Consider the following 21,016-nt stretch of genomic DNA (forward strand, 5'->3'; position numbering starts at 1 on the left):
ACATTTCACGGCAACAATTATTTTTAGTATCTTGTATCAGGTATCCCATTCACAATATCCACGCCTATGAAAATGTCAAAGCAGCAATGTAGGTTGCATACAGATTTTGTTTTTTAAAATCGTAAGCCCATGATTTTTCTGGAAATAGAATTGCCTTAGCTCTATGAAAGCATACTAGTAGTAGCTCAACTACCCTGATACCGCTGTGACTTTACACATACTTTCTAATGAGCTGAGTCACTACCAAGACTTATCCTTCCTGTTCAAAATTAGGATGGAGACAACTTACTAATGATCACAATCACCCTGCCCTTTTATTCAAGATTTTCTCCTCATGTAGAGTTTCACATGGCTAGTAGTATGCAATGTGCTGAAAAGCAAAGGAATTTATACAGATTAAGAATTCTACTTCTGACAGCCATGAGAGGTTTCAAATAGTAAATATATGATGTAAAATGCTTCTTACTGATTGAATAGTCACTTGTAGGCAAGCTGGTAAGATTACTAACTATATTAATGTAAAAATCAAATTGAATCTGTAGATTTGTGGAAGTATCCAGAAAAGTAAAGTTGTTTTTTTGCTACAGTATTATTTAGTGCAAACTGCAAATTATTTCCAAGATCTTAAGATGTCACTCTGTACCTTTCAAATAACTGGGATACAGACTTACAAACACACCTATCCTTCTATTCCCACATCTTTTAGAATCCTAGGAATATTAAAAACCCTTACAATTCACTAATGAACAGTATATTCAAAATCAGAAACTGCCTGGAGTTAATCAAACTTGCTGCTTTCCTACTGCCTTAACAGCTCAGAAAAACAAAGGAACACAGAGAATTTCCAAATGAAAGAACTACTGCCCAAGTGGCATTACCATATCTCTGCCTAGAGGAGTAAGAGAGACAGTCCTACAGTACCTACCTCCACAAATGAGATATGCACATCCTAAACAAAAGCAGAGGGATGCAGATAAAACACAGCATGTTAATATTAGAGGTGGCCCGTGACAGAAGACTTACAGTGCTATAAATACATGCATGCTACCCTGAAGTAGTAACACTGGGGATAAAATAATCTGCAGTGAAGAGTTGGGTGGGGAGCAGGAATCACACAGCACAACAACCAACTGAGGTGCATTTTAAAAAATCTTCCTTTTCATCACTGGAGACAGGCCATCATTAGATTCTGAACACTGAGCTAGCAAATATGGTCGCATACTGCAGTGAGAATGGTTTTTGGTGATTACTCAAATTCAATGTGAGAAAGGTTATATCCAATCAGAGACAACACAACCATGCCAACAACTGCCACGTTGAGAGGGAAACTGTGTCACTTTCAATCACCTTCTAGATTTTAATTAAATGAACAGGTATTTATGGTGGCATTGCCAAGATGCAAAATACACAGGAAGAAGTACAGCTGTATCAGCAAAAGATTTAAGAGAAAAGGCCTGCCTGGCACAGAAGAGAAGCTAAAGAAAAAAGAAGAAATTCACTTCTTACAGTAACACCAGATGCCCAAGGAAGAACAAAAGGGCTAATAAAGTTATGAGAACTATAAGCAGGGCAAACTTAACCAATTCCATGTGTACAGTAGGTCACCATGTGGAGATCTCTATTAATCCTGCAACCTCCCTATTCCATCTTCTTGGATACTGCACAACAGCACTTCCAAGTTATTTTTGGAAGTAAAGTGGGGGAGGGAATCTGGTTAAGAAAGCAGGAAGATACCCAGGAAGAAAAACACATGAGAACATTAAGCAGAACACACCAGCAAGAAACTGCCTTCTTGTTGTTGTTTTTAACCATGTTCAGCATTTACTAGTGCAAGATCTCTATCAGTATGAGTTTATAAGCTTCATGGGCAGATGCATCTTCTGGAAGTGGCAAGAAAGAATATCAGGACCCTCCTTTCAGTGGGTACTTTACTAAAGAGGGGGTGCTGTATCAATATTAGTAAGGCTGCTGAGAGGAACACACACTGCTAAGTTCATCCATGTGACATCACTGCAGAAGTACAGGGAAATTTAGAATAACAAGTGGGAAGTATGTATGTTTCATGACCTTCAGACAGTTCCTCCAGTGCTCTCACACTCAATAGGCAGAGCAAGACAGTACCTAAATTATCACTGAACACCACTATTAGATTTTTTTATGCAAGCAAAAATGAATCCAACATCTTTCAGAGAAGCCAGAGAACCTGTACAGTATATCTAATAGAATACCGAGATGTTCTAATTCGACAGGATTGTACATGTCTTTCAGAAGCAATACAACATAACTACATGCATTTACACTTACATCTGATTTTTAGCCGCTTGTCTCTGAGCTTTCCGTTCTTTCCTTTTTTGATCTGGTGGCTTAGCAAAAACAATTTCAATGTTTTCTCCCTCTAAATCTTTGCCATTCATTTCTTCCATTGCCTGAAGGAATTAACCAGACTTTAAATATACTTCCAAGCACATCTGAAGTTAATTTTTTTCTACCTTTTAGAGTATGCATGTTTAAATTTGTTATCCAGAGCTAAAATTACAATATAAAGCTAAAAAAAAATTTAGACAATCAGACAGCACAGTATTATGGGGTCCAGTTAGGCATTTCTTCTGAACTTGGCTCTCAAACCCAGGACTTCATGTATCAGATTAAAAATCTTCCCCTCAAAACTGAAAACAGGCTTCAATCTTTGCAAGCTGTTACAGTCAATGAAGTGGCAGAACTGTCCTCTGAAAGTGCACATTTTGTAATCCATGAATAAATTCCTAATGTCAGCACACATGCAAACAGCAGAGCTTAGTATATTCTGCTATTCCTTTATTTTACTTGCAATATATATCACTTTCTTTTTCAACCAGAATCCAAAAATTAAAGAGTCATTCTGATCACAAGGGAAAAACAGACAAACCAACCACAAAAACCCCCAACTCCTCCCCAAATCCACACCACCACCTCCCCACAACCCTCTCCTCAAAAAAAAAGGGCAAAACAAACAGCAAACCATCAACTCCTCCCCTACCCTCCCTGCCATGTACAGTTCCCATGGGCCACAGTTATTACTACAAGGTAATTTTGAGCAAAGGAATCCTAAAGATTGTACCACTTTTAGGGACTCTACATATCTAAGCCCTGACAGGATATATATCTTACTAAGACTCTTCCCATCACCTTCTAAGCATCTGCTTTAAGACATATGGATATGTAAGAAAACTGAATCCCCCTGTATCCTGCATCCACCCACATAACATTAAAAAAAAAAAAAAATGGATACACTACAGGCAGGAGGGGAATTACACTTTCCCTTCCTAACAACACATGACATCAAGACTGGGCTAGCAAAATCCAGGAATGACAACTACTAAATCCTCCAGGACCCCTCATAAAAAAAAAAATTAAAAAAAGTTTTTTCCTGGAAAAATAAATAAAAAATATTACCTAAGTTTTTATCACCTGCCCTAGAGAAACTGCTTTAGATTTCTACCAATAATTTGGTGAGAAGAGTCATTCAACTTCTGGCACTTGAGTTTCAAATGGTAACAACATTATTATCTTAAAAGCTCATCTGCAGAATTACTTAGTGCAGGTGCATTTAAGATCCACTTTTCAAGCTAGAATTGCATCATCCTAGGAGACACCCAGAGAGGACAAAGTTATCAGTGACAGTGTGTTACCATTTCTCCAGACAAAGGTTTTTCTCAAATTAGAAATAGCATACAGCTTCTAAGAACACTACTTACAACACACACACACAGAGTTACAGTCCTCTTCACTTACCTTTACAGCACCATCCCGTTCATCAAAATGAATGAAAGCATAGTCTTTTAGCTTCTTCACTCGTTCTAGCTTTCCAAATTGACTGAAGGCCTTCTCTAGAATCTCCTCTGTTACAGTATTGGCAAGATTGCGTACAAACAAAACTTTTACCTAAGGGGGATTAAAAAAAAAAAAAAAGACTTAGGAGTATGGTCTAATTCCAAAACACAAAATGAAGCTTTGCAAGTTACTGTGATTGGCAGCACTGAAGAAACACCATTACATTTTCTGTACAGCATTTTACATACATATGAATATGTATACATAAATAGTCATACAGCATGAGTTAGCTCCAAAATTCCCTGACAGAAATATTTAATCTGTTATCAAACATGATTACATAAGTATTAGTATCCTGAAAGTCAATTCAATTTGTATTAGTGCTTAAAAGGATCCTACCAGCAGTTATCTTCAACCCAGAACATTATCAAACTTGAGAGAAGGTAACCAGAATTGGTTACACACAAAACAATTAACTTATCAAAACATTTAATTGTTTAGACAGGCTTTAGCTCAGTTATTTGCAGAACAGTCATCACTGTAATATCTAGGTCAGAGGTGACAGGCCTGCAGCTTTCAAGCTGCTTAACTTGTGGTTCCCATGCTGTAGCTACAGCAAACACCTAATGTCAGGACTGTGCTTGACCGAGGGGCACTCAGTGACCTGAAGCCACTGCTAGAAGAAAGAACTGCAGACAGAAAGGGGATACTAAGGCTGACACTGGCCTGTTACTCTTCAACTTTCTCAAGTCAAACTGTGCTGTTCCCTTGAGGAAGAGTCATCCCCAAATAACTGTGGAAGTTTATGCCCTCCCCTGGCTCACTAAAGCACACAGTAGGGATCTTAAGCTACACAAAGACCGCTCCACAGCTTCTAAAATCAGAAAGGCAGGTAATCATCCAACTTTCAACTGCCTGACATGGATTAAATCATCAACATAAAGTTTCATCAATCACCAACTGCGAAGGATAAAGGAAAATCTAGAGCAGTCTGACAAAAGCTTAAAATAAACCCTTACTTAACATAGCATCCAACATATACCGGAAAGCAGGAATCACCTATTAGTGACCCAACAGGATTGAAACATACATCCTCGCGTCCATGCCGAGGCTGCACTTAGTGACCAGACGTGACCATGTTTACACGATGCCATCCATGTGCTCTCACAATTCAAAAGACTCTTCCAACTTGTCAAGAAGAGTTCCTTCCACGTGCTGGCACCATGCTCTGACAGTTTAATCACCTCCTACCGCCAAGGAATGCTCAGTCTTACCTGCCTACAATGGAGCTGCCAGTCAGCTGCAAGACCTGCAACTTCTCTTACATGCTCTCTGCTCCTACTGGTTTCAAATTAGCTGATGACATCAAATGACACTGCACATGGCAGCACTGACTCCTGACCCTGAAGGTCAACACAAGTAACACAAGGTGTGAAAGGACCAAGGAAAGCATGCTTTGATTTCTGAAGCAGAGCTGTACTCTGCTCCCACCACATACAGGAATTCAATAAACTCAGACGCCCTTTTTGGACGTAACTAAGTTACAAAAAGAACCAGGTCAGACTTGCATAAAAATCTGTCTTACTCACTAGCTGAAGTAGGATTGGATGCAGATCTGGAAGAAGGAATACTACAGACCATAAATCTGACCCAGTGTATCAGCTCTGGACTTTGGCAATAGTTAATTCCGGCAGATTCTCAGGAGATCATAAAAGCCATAGCCAACTCCACCAGGAAACCTGTTTTCTATTATGTATTAAGCTTCTCCTACATGTCTTGATGGTAAGAGCAACCTTTATGTATTGTAACACATACATAATAACCATTTTTAGTAAAATATTCTAACTGCTACCTTAACCTTATTCCACGGAAATTAATTACAGGAAGTTTTGTGATGTAATCAATGGGTTTGAAAACCACTAACTTTTTTTTTAAAGTTCCATATTCTCATTCTTTAGAAAAGGATGAAAACTAGAACCTCACAAGGAACCCTAAGCAGCCTAATAAATCCATGATGACTGACATGATTAAAAACTAGATAGAATAATCACTATTTTTTAAAAGATGCACTGATATAGTGTTTTTAAGAAATAAAGAAACAACTAATTTAAATTTTCCCAGTGTAGACAAATCCATTAATCTCTAACAGCTGAATTTTTAACACCTTTGCTCATGTTACTGATTAGAAGTGTAACTGAATGAGTCAAAGATGATGTAAAAGCTATTAGGCAGGTTAAAGCATAGGGTGAGAGAAGATGAACCCATTTTTACTTAAGCCAGCTAAAAAGGAAGGGAAGTGGAAAAAAAAGAAGTCTTCTTCATTAAAGCTCACACATTATTATACCAAAAATCCATAGATACTTGTAACAAGCAATATACCCAGCACCAGCATTTTGTTTTCAAGGCACAACTCACATTTAAAAAACTGCTTAAGATGAGACTATCCCAAAACCTCTGGTATCTGCTCCTTTTCCTCCTCTTACCTACAGCACAAACACTTCAGGCCACATTCTCCAAGGGATACTAGCCCTGTCTCTTGTCCTGTAATCTGCCAGACAGCCACAAGCATAAGACTTTATTTAGCTGCTTAACCTGCCACTCCAGAACGTCCTCTGCAGCCTCAGCCATCCTACAGAAATCAAGTAAAATATTAATAAATTTAGCTAGACTACAGGAGTAAGAGGTAACAAAATGACACTTAGGAGAAATTAAACTATCAACACAGTTGCTTGAGAAGTTGGAAAAAATTTCACTTTGGACTAGAAGTCAATACCTTAACCTATTATACTCTGATCTGTTAGTACAAGCACCTATCTCCTGCAGCACATCCATCTAGCTTGAGAATCTAGTTTCACCTCTCATCATGCTCAATCTACTCTATATTTAAGATAACAGTCCATTTAAATGAAAAGTATTCTCCATACAGTACTCTCCACAACATTTTATCAGAAGGACAAAGGAAAAGAGACTCAAGTAGACATTTCAGAAATTCAAATTAGTAAGTGTCCATATATGATGAAATGACATGCTGCTTCTGAAAGATTTAGAACACTCACTGTTCACCTTCTGGCTACACATGTGAATTTGTCTTCCTTACAGCTTGCTCTTATGGACTTGTGTTTCTAGCAGTCTTGACAAGAAAACTGATGACCAGATGATGATTCTGATAAAAACAACCTACTTCTCCTAGTCACAGCTTCCTCCAGAGCCTTCTACCATAGCAATGTGCAAGATGCCATGGGTCAATAGCTTTCCCTTTGCTCAGGACTAAAAGCAGTCAGAAGCACTGACAGCCAACCTACAGCTCACATCCAGGAGATTACTGACTGCAGCAACAGCTTCGCCGCTCTCTTAGAAGAAAGATGCCAAGACTGGAAAATAAACCTTACACTTAGAGAAGGGCTGGCCAGATACAGACAGCTTCTGCACAGGTCCAGCAGGCGGCCAAGAAAGACTGGAGTGGAGACTTTCCTTGTTGCAAGAATAAACTAAAGGATGCAGCCAGTGAGGAAGGTCAGACACCAATTATCATCTCAGTTTCTGTCTTCGGACACAACCCAGATGGTCTCTACTTTTTCAGTATTATTCATAGAGCCTCACTTTTCCATACATCTTCAACCCAAGCTTCATGTCCTATCTTTGGCATGTGGCACCAGATGTATTCAAGCTGATTTTATCCATGCTTTCTACATCTCTTTCCTTCATTTTCACGTTTCTTCTCTTTTCATGTCCCATTTCAAACACAAAACAATAGAAGGTATAAACATATTCAAATAAAACTGTACAGTAAATAGGGCAAACCACAATCAAGCTTTTATTTCTTTAGCCTTTTACTCTGCACATCTGCAAACTTACTTAGGAGAGATGCTTGATTATGTCCCCTATAATTTTCTTTCCATCTATTTCTGTTTTATCAGCAGAAATTGCTGCTTATTTATTTTAACAGTTTGGTGGATTAGGTCTCTTCTCTTTTGAGCCATGAAACTAAACATACAGGCTGCCATATTTAAGTAGTGCCACCTTCCACAAATTTGACCTGCAAGACTCCTTCCCTACTGCTGACAGTCTATCATGCTGGGCAAGAAAAATAAAGTCTGCAGACAAAATAGTCCAAAAGCTTCTGTAATACCTGTATTACAAAAGCAGCTTTTTCCCTAAAATGAGCCCCCTCCCCAACCCTTTTCCCTTATGGCTCACCAAAGAGGAGATCCCAGCCAAGCTATCTTACTAGGTCCATCAAAGTAGGACTCCAGCAAGTGACGTGTCTCAGATGAGAGTAAAAGCACAGACGAAAAGCAAGCAAAGAGAAAGAGATAAGGATATGGGCTAGCTAAGAGATTCCATTAAACAACTCAGCTACACAACACAACTGAAAAAGACAGGGTTGGGCAATATCTGATGGGAAAAAAAATAAATCAGGTAGTTTGTTTCTGGCAAGATACCGGGCACATATAGAAAACAACTGCTACAACGTACTTCAAAATGTTAACAGTCCAGACTCCAGCTTCACCACAATGCTCAAAATCCAAAAAGGAATTAACTCCCTCAAATTAAAAATAACTAGCGAGTTCCAAATACAAGCTAACTGCTGAACTTCTCAGAAGTAACTGCTAATAGCAACTTTGAAAATACATTTGTGTACATTTGAACGCTGACACGTTCTTTCTAATGCTGAAGTGATACAATTCCATGTTTAAAAAGAATTAAGGCTGTTCTGTGAGGCTATCTCTATTTCTGTCCTTCCAAATACTAGGGTACAAAACCATTTTAACTCCAGGAGTCACCACCATAACTTCCAGGTAAAAAATTAACGACATCATCATATGCACCATTTTGGCAAGAATTACATTCACTATTCAGCCATAGGAACACAAAATGATATTAGGCCATATAGAGTTTTTAAATCCACACAATTTCTGAGGTATATTAATTTCTTATAATCACACCTACATCTCTGTCAAGAAGGCTGAAAAGATGTTATTTAATTTTAAGCTAATTCCAGGAAATACCTAATTTGGAACAAAGCACTTTAAATGTACTACGGTCCCAGTACAGCTTTATTACCTTTGCCATGACTTCAGGATCTGGGTCTTCTATAGGGTCAGCCCATTCCACTGTAACAACATTTCCCCAGACTTTCACTTTGCCACTCATTAGTCTACGTCTGGCCTGAGCAGCAGTTTTGTGATCTTCATATTCAAGAAAGCAGAAACCCCGGTTCTTTTTCTTGTCATCAGGCTGATGATACAATATGACATCTGTAAGACCCTCTGAAATGAAATAAAATATTTATTTGTTAAGCTTTCAATCCATTGATTTGCATTATAAAGTGCGGGTTGTCTTTGTAGCTACGGAAGAATACTCTCAACTGAATGGAGGAGAGTTATGGGCAGCCAAAAGTTTTGCTTTGCCAATCCTTCTCTTAAACCCCTAAATTACAACACTTATCAGTGTGTGCTTTTTCCATAATGTCTAAACAAAAGAGATAAAAGTTGCATGACCCCAATACCTAAAAAGTTTATTGCTCCAAAGAACCCAAAGTCTGTAATTCAGTAACAGAGAAACAGTACCTTTGCAAGTTCAAATGTTATCAAAAAGAGACTCTTAAAATTTAAGAATTATAAAACTCAGAACCATTCTTCTGCTTGCTTCAGTTTTGCCTCGAGAAGTTTTAAAACATCCATTAGTATTGAAATTATTAAACTTTTAATTCAAATTTCTTTGAACAGATTTTTTAAACATTACACACTTACTTACTCTACAGGTAGAGCTTAGAGCCACCCATTTAGTCTAATTACAAATATCTCAGCCCTCAGCAAAACAACAGTTTTTAAAAAACCCAAACAAACCCCAATACATATTGAGATAAATGCTGTGTGGGCTTGGTTTGTTTTCATCATCATTCAACTACAAGCTAAAAGACAGCTCGTCACTGACCACACCTGCCACCTCCCAGGTCTATAAAACCTAGTCACTGACTCACCTGTTACTTTGCTGAATTCTTCAACAATCTGCTCCTTGGTTTTACTCTTAGGAATAGAGCCAACAAAAAGCCTATTATTGGCAACAGAGATGCATACACCAATGTGTTTTCCAGACCGAATTTCATGGTTGTTGTACTGCAACAAAAACATTATTGGAAATCATCAGTTACAAATAATTTTCACCCTCTGCAACAGCAGCATACCAAATATTTAACTTTGGAAAACTCATAATTGAACAATTTACCTAATTTTTGCAACTTGACACATTTTTACGATGCATATTCAACTACTCTGAAGTATATTCATGTTTTCTAAAGTAACTCCACAATTTCAGCCAACAATTATTCCTCCTTCCTTGTTCAAGTCTCTCAACACTTTTTTCTTTAGAAACTTTTTCATATAGAACCATGCAAATCATCAAGGTCAAGGCTTCTCCCTTCATAACATGCAGAAAAAAATGCAAGTTTCTCTATAGGCTGTAGCTATAAATTCTTGATTTGTGTGTAATACAAGACATGAGTTGCAATTAAAGTCAAATTCACTTCTGAAGTTCCACAGTTAACAAAAGAGAGTTGTGATCAGGTCTTCTCCACAAAATGTTCAAGAGCAACCAGCAAGTACTTTCCAACACATAAACATTACACATGTAAAGATAGTCAACAGCAAGAACAACTTTCTAATGACTTCAAATCCTAAGACTTCTGTTAAAATGCTTCTCCCATAACATCTGGAAGATACCCTGAACATGTCAGCAGTTTAAGGGGGGAAAAAAAGAAGGATTACTGTAGACATCTGTTAAAAAAACATCAAAAAATGCCTTTCATTGAGATGCAGACACAGACATGGATCATCCAAATAAGCAGCAGGGAGGACAACTGCTGGTATATCAACTCACTTCTAACTGGAAGCCCTGCAACAGACAGTTCTTTAGCTAAGAAAATGAATTTTGTGATCAACATCTTATTGCCAAGCAGCAGGAAAGATTTTTAAAATTTCATCTAGCTATTTATTTTATGATTTATTTTGTGCTTGATGGTAAATCTTACTACCTAAGCTAGTTATCCTCCACCCCATCATGCTTTTTATGCAGTAAAATCTGGAAGATGTTTGTTTCTATTTATCTTGGGCAAACAAAAACTCCACTACTGGAAGTTTTCTAAGCTCGGTAACTGCACCTAAAGTGAGCAAAAAGGAGAACTGTACATGTGAAAATGACAGAGTGACATCTTCACAATGAATTATGTTTCAAAACATAGCAGGAGACAACAAAGGACTTTCATTTCCATATCTGTTGCCCATGTGGCAGAGGAATAGTTGATTTTTAAGTAGGAAGCTCAAGTAGGAGCAGCGCTAGCTGCATATATATAATCATCACTATTAAATATACACATCAAGAGACAGGTTTTAGTAGCTAAAAAAAGGAGTCTTCTAAAGAAACACCTTTAAAGAAGCAGACAATTTATTGGTCTATGAAAGTGATTCTTCACTAACTGAACTGTACACTAGGAAACATTTCCTTGCATTAGGAAACTTTTTTTACTGAGAGGGTGCTCAAATACTGGAACAGGCTTCCTAGAGACATGGTCAATGCCCCAAAGCTGCCACAGTTTAAGAGAGGCATCTGAACAGTGCTCTTGATGACCAAGATGACTGCAACAACTTTAGTCAGCCATGAAATGGTCAGGCAGATGGTCTAGATGATCACTGCAGGTCCCTTTCAAATTAAATACTCTGTTCTATATGGATAATTGAAAGTATTATCCAACCAGTCCTGCTAAAGTCTTAACACTGAAGTTTGGCTACACATCTAGTCTAATCTAATGTAAGAGTCTCTCATATAACTCAGTAAAATTAACTTTGTTAATTTTACTCTCATATAACTCAGTATGCTGTATGAGAGTAAAATTAACAAAGTAAAATTTATATTTTCTACCATTTTGCAGTTCCACTGATAATTTCTAGTATTTTCTTTCATCCTCCAATGCATTAACCACTATTTTTCACTGTGTGTTTCTCTCTACACAGAGAAAAGTCTTCAGTTAGGTGTTCTTGACCATCAAGTTGGTAATTTTTAGGTAAATACTTTGCATACCATCTGCAAACTCAGATTAGCCATAAAAAGGCTCAGATCATGATCTGGGTAAAGTGCCAAAACAGTCAGGCTACCAAAGTAGCTATGTCAGCATACAGCTTCCCCCTCCTGTCATCATGGAATCTGTGTCTGAAGTCAGCAGCAGAGATTGCCACCCTCCAGACAATGTAATAGTTTTTGGCTTTTTCTCATTGACTTATGTAAGAACTTACTCATGAACAAGCCAAAATATGCAGGTCTGTCCTGTCACTTTACTAACCTATATTTTCACTACCAATTTTAGTTTACTAGGAGCAAATGGCAAGCTGCTCTCCACACATAGGTAGCAAACAGCTTAATTCATCCGTAGTTCCATTCTGATAAGCGTATACCTGTTCTAGTCAAAAATATACTGAATGCTTCATTAATTTTCAGTATGTTTTCCCATAAGCTTCACCTCAAAAGTCTTTATTCTGTACATATCCACAGTAACCTTATTCACACAAATCTTTTGAAAAACCTAACTCTAGCAACTTCTTATGAAATAGGAAGGAGAACTGAACATTTGTGCAAAAGAACACAACTGGAGTTGTAATTTTTAAACAGTATAAATTAAACATGCTAAAAGGGGAAAAAGTGAGATAAAAAGTCATACTTTGAGAGTGAATGCTTGTATGAACATCTGAGATGCCATTTCTACTTAACTAGCAAAGGGTTAACCACACTGAATTAAATACTAGTCACAAAAATAGGAGAAAACTTCCTTAATTGTTTTAAAAATAGCTCTGTCTTTGCTTAAGACAAAAATGGAGGGTTACTGTGGCCTGATACTGAGAAGAATTACAGATATGAAGAGTAATTAATTATAAGTGGCTTAAAAATGCACATGCATAAACAAAATCAAGACTTCAACCTTTTAAACTGCAAGATTTCTTGTTAAAGAATAAAGTACGCCAACATTAAGTGTATCCAGAAATTTTAGCTCAGTTTTACATTAAGTTGACCTGCAGAAGATACATACAGCAGCCACAAACACGAATTGTATGCAAAATATGTTACACCAACTCCAAGAGCCTGAAGATAGGTCAGTTCATTCTCCAATGTAGTTTGGTATTGACAAAAACATAGCTGTCTCTTATCACTCAAAAGTCTATAGGCAATGCAGAGACTTTCAATCTCATTTTTTTCTATATCGTCCCGGCAAAAAAAAAAGCCTCTTGGAAAAAGATGGGAAATAACAGAAGAAAGATTATCCCAAGGAGTCCAGAAAGCTGGGAAGTTGTATACACCTGAGAAGGCTACAGGTAGTATCAAAAAGAACACCCCCTGTTAAAATAAAAGGTTATGATAATGGCTAGGACCAAGTGTTCAGTGCTTTGAAGAGGTCTTTCAGCAGTATCTCCCATGCATGTGTAACTAATACAAGTTACAGACCCACAATTTTCAACTGAACTCGACAGCCACAATTTGCTAATACTCCTGGAAACCACTTCTAGATAACTTGGGAAATTTTCATACCAAACTAGCCAGTCAATTATGGTTGAAATCACTCCAAAAAACCCTGACACATATCACAGAATCCAATTTAAGACTAGCTTTACTTTCTAAGAGTTTAGCATGAAAGTTGAAATACTGCTCCATCAACTGCAACACTTCTTAGCTATCACGCTCAGTGGCTGTTTAACTCACAAGCAGGACACAGTGTGCTTTCTTCCTGCATATCCAAGACCAGACATAAAGGGACATCAAGTAGCTCCTTCCCTTGTATTGTTTAGTGGAAGACTGAGGCTAGGATCTGATGTTACTTTTCTGGAAATATGACTTGAATGACTTTCCAGAGCATGTTACCTTTAAGCAAAATCCAGCTTAATGAAGAAAAATTGTTTTGTTTCATTTACTCTGAGAACTTATGTGCTTTGTTTCACTGTTCTGCTAAGTTTAAAGAGTTAACTCTTAAGTGTTCACACACACACACAACAGCTAGGTGAACTACGGAAGTACAAGGAGAACACAGTTATCCCCAGCATATCTAACTGCACACTGGAACAACCAACTGATCTTATTTAAAAAGCTAATCAGTGTATACCACACTGGTTTTGTACTTCCACTTTTGCAGAATATTTGTGTGCTTTCTCAAAACAAATTCCCATTTTCAGCTTGATTTGTCTCCACGTCAAGGGGGCACCTTAGTTTAAGCTATACCTCATTACAAACCAAGGTTTTTAGTTAACCCAACTATAGCAATACAGTATCAGCACACTTCCCAATGTGTATGGCTAGCACTAGCAAGTCATACACACACTGATCTAGGCCATATCAGAGTAGCAGTAACCAGCTCAAAAAATTCAAATTTAACTTAGCCAGGAAAATAAATGCCCTATGCAAGGATCAGGGCAGTGTTTCTCCCCACCCTCTTCTTTAATGATGGGTACTTCATGCATAAAACCAGAGAAGCTTACTAGGAGTATATCACATCAAACTATCTCATACCTCTGTGTAAAACAGAGGGAATGCTCCTTAGACTGGCAAGATTTATAATGTTTTCCTGTCAGCTGCAGCAAACAGAACAGACCTTCAACGCTCAAGAGACATTTTTTCCCCATGTGAAGTATCTTATGAAACTCTGTGACTTTGAAGTACTTTTCCAGCACGGGCCCCCTGCTGGTGCAGAAACACATCAGGAGTCAGAGACACCCTGACCAGCACTGCCCTTGCACCACAGCAACTCCAACACCACCGCTCTCCAGAACACATACAGATGCGGACAGCTCAAAAGTCACTACTGCTAATACAACTTTGATTAATAATAAAGGCTCATCTAACTGCACCAAACAGCAGTCCATCAGCATTTTTTCCCCTGTCCCTAATGCAGTCAGAAAATCTTCATATGCAATAAAGAAATAAATTTAGCACCTAGTGGAAATTATGAAATAATCTAACAATAACAGTTTTACCTTAAGCATTTAAGCACTAGGACCAGGAGGACAAATGCTTCTGAGCCAGAGTGCACACCCATCAAAAAAGAAAAAAATCCAAGAAAACTCACCAGTTTAACAGCTTCCTGAGCTGCTTCTTTAGTACAAAAAGTGACAAAAGCATATCCTCTGTTTAGACCAGTTAGTGGATCCATCATTAAGCGGAGATCCCATATAGGTCCTGCCTTCTCAAATAATGGAACAAGTTCATCTTCAAACAAGTCTCTCGGAATCTTGCCCACAAATATCTACAACAGACATACAAAGCACTGTTTATAAAAAGTATTTCCAATGAGTAAGTCTACATCTGCATAAACATCTCCTTCTTACCTCTGTACCAACAGAAGGTTGCTGTCCTGAATATACAGACTCTGGAGGAGGTCCACCATATTTCCTCTGTCCAGTAGTCACATCAAGAGTGTAGCCAGTTCTCTCCAACAGTGCCTTCAAGCAAAAACTTAAGATTTTAAAATCACATACAAACTGAGCAAGGTTACCTGCACTTCATTCACAGACAGACATGCTTCTAATTCCTTTTAAACTGTACTGCTTTGAAGATCCCACAAACAAATCTACTGCTGGTACTTCAACAAGAAACTTGCAAAACAATTAACAGAACTATTAGGTAAAGAAACACTGCTAGAAAATTAGAGATTCACATCCAGCTTTCCCAATTCCTTCATTTTCATTAAAAAAAAAAAGCCAAGTAATATAATAGTAACAGAGCTTCCCTTTAATTAGGAAGATCTTAGTCTGAGCCACTTCTTGTTTTGGCATGTCCAATCCTGCAGACGTTTATGCAGAAGAGTTCCCTGCACTTAATGAGATTACTCATAAGTGTGAAGTTAAAGAACACATGTTTAAGTGCTTACACCCCTGGTACAGGGGTGCTGTACAGACTGCTTCAGGTACCCAACAACCAAAGTGATAGTACTACTTCCTTTCTCTTATCCCCCCTTCAAATTCCTTGTGGGCTTATACAGGATCCCAGGACAACTAGCCCTCACTGGAACCACTGCAGGTAGTTATAGATATAGGCAGATATTGTTACAGGCATAATACCAACTTAAAATGCTAGCTGACATTCAGTATGCAAACACATGAGAAATTCCTCTGAAATTAAGTCTTTCTTAATAATTTTGTACAAAGACAAATCAGCTCTACACACAAAGAAACTGCATATTAAACAAGCCAAATTATAGTCAAGAGTTAGCAATTTTACAACAACAAATCTGCAGTTATTTTAAATGCTAGAGCCATCAGCAGTAAAAGCCATACTACTTGAAGTTATTAACCAAGTCCTCATAATATTGTTGTTTTATGTGGCAGTGACAAAAACTGCACCAGTTTTTTTTTTTTTAATTTACAATTAATAGCATCTCAGCCTCAAAGCCAAGAGAAAATTTGATTTTCTAATTTTATAGGATACATAGTTATTTGTATCAATCATTTTATACTATACCTTAAGTGTCAAAGAAGAAAGATTCTCTGGGGTTTTTTATGACACCACCTAAACATGCTTAGATAGTTTTCCATCTCTTAAGCTTTGGTAAAGTTGATTTAAATATTTTAAAATAAATCATTATATGCCTAACACTTGAGAAAGGAGTCTCTTGCTAGCAGCAGATGTGGTCAAAAAAATAATTTACCTGTTCAGACAGTTTGGGGTACAGTTTATGAGCAGAGTGATTATGTCATAAGAAGTGGGCTAAATCCTAAATCCATTACAATCTGTTTTTTCAAACACGTGGTATCTCCTCCCTATTGTGGAGTTGCTCTAAATCTAAACTAAGGGGGCGGAGTGGAATAACAACAAAAAAAACCAGAACACAAAAAACAATCAGCAATAGCTGAACTTAAGCATTTTGAACTTCAGTAACTATGCTGACAAACATGCACAAACTTTTTACTGCAAAATAGAGTAACTCTCTCAATAAGACATACAGCAAACTGTGAAACCTTTTTCACTTTTATATGTTCAGTTCCAGCAATATATTAACTTTCTACTTGAAAAGGAAGAAGTGCAAGACAAAATTTCAAGTGACAGCTTTCAACAATGACAAATATGACAAATACTCTGTAATAATCTTTTCTAAAAAAAGCACAGTTTGAAAACAACCAACATAACTATCACAACAACTCAGAAAAAGAAACAACAGGTAGACCTCATAACTTTAATTTTTACTGACATACCTTAATTTTTGCCTCATCTGGTCCTTTGCTAGAATCTGCCACCTTGGTCCCCTGTTTTTCCCTCTGCCTGTATGTCTTCATGACTCCACATAAAAAGGCACTTTTGTTCTGCAAAAGATACAATCTTCAGTTCTGAAAACATGACAAGCCAGAATCTCTTTTTACCTTGAACTAATACAGTGTTCACTTTACACATGACATCCGATCACTGAAGAGACTCAGACCTCTTCCCAGACAACTAACAGTTTATCCCTCAACAATTACACTGTAAACTGCTAAATGTTACCTGAACGTGTGAGAGATCACTGTCTTTAAACTGCTGAAGCACTGCCAGTGCACCTTCTTCATTGAATTCCTTTAAAGCTTCAATAGCTCTTTCATCTAGATCACTATGTGCAACTAGGCCTAGAGAAAAGAAAAAAATTACTAATTATATTTAGTCCGTAATCTTTGTAAAACCTAATGTAGCATCCCTAACACATTTCCGTGACCTCTAAATCAATTACTGATTAAAATAAGTTACCATGCATAAAAAACCATTTAGTTCCTTTGAAGTTAAATATTTAAGGATATATAATCCTTTAATTAAAACCAAAAAGAGATAACACTCAGAGTAAAAGTTATTACATTTATGTGTTCATTTGACTTCTGTGAAACCCAGATGTTACATGGGCCAAGTTTAATTTCAATATCCTGAATCTGAATTCAGAGAAGCCTATCAAAACCTACCAAAGCCTGACTTAGCTTGCTTAGCAATGGTACCTTGGTACACTTTTAGAAGACTATAAATACAAATAAACTGCAGCACTAAAAATGGCCATCACACTCCAAAATCAAGCCTTAAAAAATGCTGGCTATTACCACATCTGAAAAAACCAACACCATAACTTCTACATCCATAAGCCCAAACACCATGTCAGGAAGTATCACTTGCACACGAAGATGCATACCAAGGCTTTAGTTTCTTACTGTTACCTGCAATTACTGCAAAAAATGCACAAAGACCACATCACCTGCTCCTCCTAAAAATCATCTGTTGCCTATTCCAGCTGCTGCTCTGGTCCCCTACATACTTCTTCCCACCTGTCAGCCCAAGTAGCCTGGGACTTTCCTCTGAAAGATACTACAATAAATTGAAGTACTGAGTCTAAAACATCCAGATTTTGGTAAGACTGCAGTTCCCGTACTTTTGGAAACCACAAAAAGTTGCTATTTTATCCCAAAGACAGCAGAATCCAATAAAACATTGTACGTGTAGTTTTGCAAGTCTTAGATCTTACCTGCAACGTAAATTTCATCTAGTTTTTCAGCAACTTTCTGTGGTAAACCAGCATCAAGCAATGTCTGGAAATGCTCAGAATGGGTAACTGCAGCAGAAGTATCCATGGGCTCTTCAGTACCATTCCCATTAACATGTTCAGTAGCCATGTTTCCAGATATCTGTTCAAATGCAATAAGCATAAAAATTAAGCTAGATATATCTTCAGGTACAACAATTCAAGGGACAATACATGCAACAGACTATCCTAGTCTTTGAAAGTCGTGGGAAAAAATATAAAAAATAGCAGATCACCGCCCTGACACTTTTTTTTCTTAGCTTTGCAAGGCGCAGGAAATTCCTCACAAGAAGCACTAACACAAAGGAAAGCCCTAACACCACTGCCTAGGGGGGGTGGGGTAGCTTTCACTGCAGGTTTTACACAACCCAGACAGACACTGACTCACCTCCCCTCTCTCTAACGCACTCCCTAAGACACTCCGAACAAGTTAGAAATGGAGCAAAAAGGCCAGAGCGGGGGTGGCAGGACAAGCAAACCTGCCACATGCACCGCGATACCGTCACTGACACTCGCTGCCGCCTCCACCGCCCGCTGCAAACTCGCTGTCCCTCGGCTCACGCAGCCTCTCCAGGCCCCGGGCGCGGCCGGGATCCCTTCCCGCCTCCACTTCGGTGCCGGCCGGGCAAGCGAGAGGAACAAAGCGCTCTTCCCAGCCCGCACCCACCCACGGCGGCGGCGGCCATGAGCCCGATGGAAACACGTGCTCCGCGCGTTCAGATGTCCTACAACTTCCTCCAGTGACCGACTTCCCCCCCTCCCCGCAACACTCCCGCGGGAGGAGCGGCTCCCCCCCGCCCGGAGCCCCGGCCATTCCCCACCTCTCACCCTATTCCCCCCGGAGAGCGGGTTGCAACACCCCGGGCCCGATTTCACCACCCGGCCGGGAGCTCGCGGAGCCTCCCGGCCCCGCCGCCGCCTCCCGGCCACACTCCTGTCCGGAACAATGCAAGGCCCCGTTTCCCAGCCAGGAAACGCCGCTGCCCATCGCCCACCGCCTCCCGACGTGACCGGGACCACGCCAAACCCGGGCGACCCCGCTCTCCGCGCACACGCTGGCCCACCGAGGCCGCCGTTCGTCCCCTGCCCCTCACGGGCAATGAATGGAGCGGCGGGGCCGGCGGGACAATAAGGCGGGAGCCACGCGCCCCACGCCGGCCCGGCTCGGGTGGTGCCTCGGCCGCCGCCGCCACGCCGGGGCCGCGCACCGGCCCGGCCGGCCCCCGCCCGCCCGACAGCGGCGGCCACGAAGGCAGCGCCAGCAGCTCCTCCACCCATCGCGCAGCGCCCCGGCTCCACAGCGCTGCAGGGCCCCAGCGTGCGCCTCCCGCCCTCCGCCGCCTCAGCCCGCTCTGCCACCCGGCCCGCTTCCACCCCGCCACCGCCCGGCCGCCCTGACCTGTGTGTGTCTGCGGGGTGAGAACCGCCGTGTGCCAAGGGTCTCTCGGGGCGCGGGTCGCGGCTCGGCGTGCTGAAGCGCTGGCCCCGTTCCGCGCTCCCGCGGCGGTGTGTCCGGGCAGTGCTGCTGCTGGAGCTGGCGTAAAATGGCGGCCGCTCGAGCGCTCACGCCGCTGCTGCTGCTGCTGCTGCTGGCACCAGCCCCGGCCCCTTCCACTCCGCGCGGGGGGGGCGGGCGGAGGGCGGGCGGGAGCGGAGCGGGGGGAGAGGGAAGAGAAGAGGAGGAGGAGGAGGAGGAGGAGGCGCCGCCGCGCGCGCTGGCGCAGCCCCAAAACCCGGGGTCTCCCAGGCAGCTCCGCAAGGGTTATATCGCCGAGCCCCGCCCGCGCGCGCGCGCCCGCCCTCCCCTCCGTTCGCCCCACGCGCGCGCTCTCCGCCTTCCATGCGGAGCGGAGCGCGCCGCTGCCTCGCCGTGTCCCTCCCTCTCTCCTTCCCGCGGGAAGCGCTGCCCGGCGAGGCGGCGGCGGCGGGACGAGCCCCGCGCGCGGACCGCGCGCTCCCCGGCGCCGCCCGCCTGCACCTGTGCGGGTTCGGCGCTGGCGGAGCGGCCGTGGCCGGAGCGGGATTGGGCGAGCGGCCGTTCCCACGGCGCGCAGGTGGCACAAAAGGGGGGAGAACGGCGGCCGCAGGAGGGGGGGCCTGGGGAGAAAGTCCCGGCCCGCGGCGGGGAGGGGACGGAGGAGACAAAGCCACGCAGACAAAGGGAGGGGAGAGCCACGCTTTGTGTGGCTGCCGGCCAGGCCAGCCCGGCGGCGCTCGGCGTTCCCGCACTGGAGACGGGAGGCGCCTCGCCCCTGCCCAGAGGGGCGCCCCGCCCCGGCCCCTCGCACTGCCCGCCCGCCAGAGCCGCCGCGCGGAGGCAGAGCTGGGCCGGGGGAACGAACGGGAGCTTCCTTCAGGCTCCGCGCGGCGGGGCGGTGTCCGGCGGGGCCCGGGGCGGGGGTCGGCGGAGGGAAGGCGGTGAACGCAGCGCAGGCTGGGGCGCCGCGCAGCTCCAGCGCCGGAATTCCGCAGAACGGGCCCGGGAACGGGGCCTTTGCCTCGCAGGCACGCTTGGAGCGCACCCGCGGTGCTGATTTAACTTTCTCCTGATGGCCCCAGTGGAATGCGGGTCTGCCTGCACAGCGCTGTCAGAGGCGGGCTCCGTGCTGCAGCGTACACTTCACAGTCCCAGCTCTGGGCACGTCG

At 41.6% G+C, this 21,016-nt stretch overlaps 2 protein-coding genes across 5 annotated transcripts in view; one reads left to right on the forward strand and one right to left on the reverse strand.

The window, feature by feature from the left end:
* Positions 1-20,082, reverse strand: part of SYNCRIP (synaptotagmin binding cytoplasmic RNA interacting protein) — a 23,640-nt gene extending 3,558 nt beyond the window's left edge. For 2 of the 4 annotated variants that reach the window (XM_064707496.1, XM_064707494.1), the window contains exons 1-10: positions 19,770-19,903; positions 18,314-18,473; positions 17,320-17,438; positions 17,034-17,141; positions 15,171-15,284; positions 14,912-15,088; positions 9,794-9,929; positions 8,875-9,080; positions 3,772-3,921; positions 2,305-2,426 (exon numbers count right to left, since the gene is read on the reverse strand). In XM_064707496.1, the coding sequence (XP_064563566.1) occupies positions 2,305-2,426; positions 3,772-3,921; positions 8,875-9,080; positions 9,794-9,929; positions 14,912-15,088; positions 15,171-15,284; positions 17,034-17,141; positions 17,320-17,438; positions 18,314-18,461 (1,280 nt within the window). In that variant the 5' untranslated portion in view covers positions 18,462-18,473; positions 19,770-19,903. Of the gene's footprint in view, positions 1-2,304; positions 2,427-3,771; positions 3,922-8,874; positions 9,081-9,793; positions 9,930-14,911; positions 15,089-15,170; positions 15,285-17,033; positions 17,142-17,319; positions 17,439-18,313; positions 18,474-19,769 lie in introns of all 4 variants that reach the window. The other 2 variants (XM_064707495.1, XM_064707498.1) reach the window with 2 other exon arrangements.
* On the forward strand, positions 18,857-19,768 carry LOC135444928 (serine/arginine repetitive matrix protein 1-like). The gene is made up of 2 exons (XM_064706990.1): positions 18,857-19,073; positions 19,215-19,768. The coding sequence occupies exons 1-2, from the start codon at positions 18,857-18,859 to the stop codon at positions 19,766-19,768; spliced, it is 771 nt and encodes a 256-aa protein (XP_064563060.1).
* Positions 20,083-21,016: the final 934 nt, after the last annotated feature.

The sequence above is a fragment of the Zonotrichia leucophrys genome, chromosome 3, assembly GCF_028769735.1.
Source record: "Zonotrichia leucophrys gambelii isolate GWCS_2022_RI chromosome 3, RI_Zleu_2.0, whole genome shotgun sequence".
NCBI lineage: Eukaryota > Metazoa > Chordata > Aves > Passeriformes > Passerellidae > Zonotrichia > Zonotrichia leucophrys.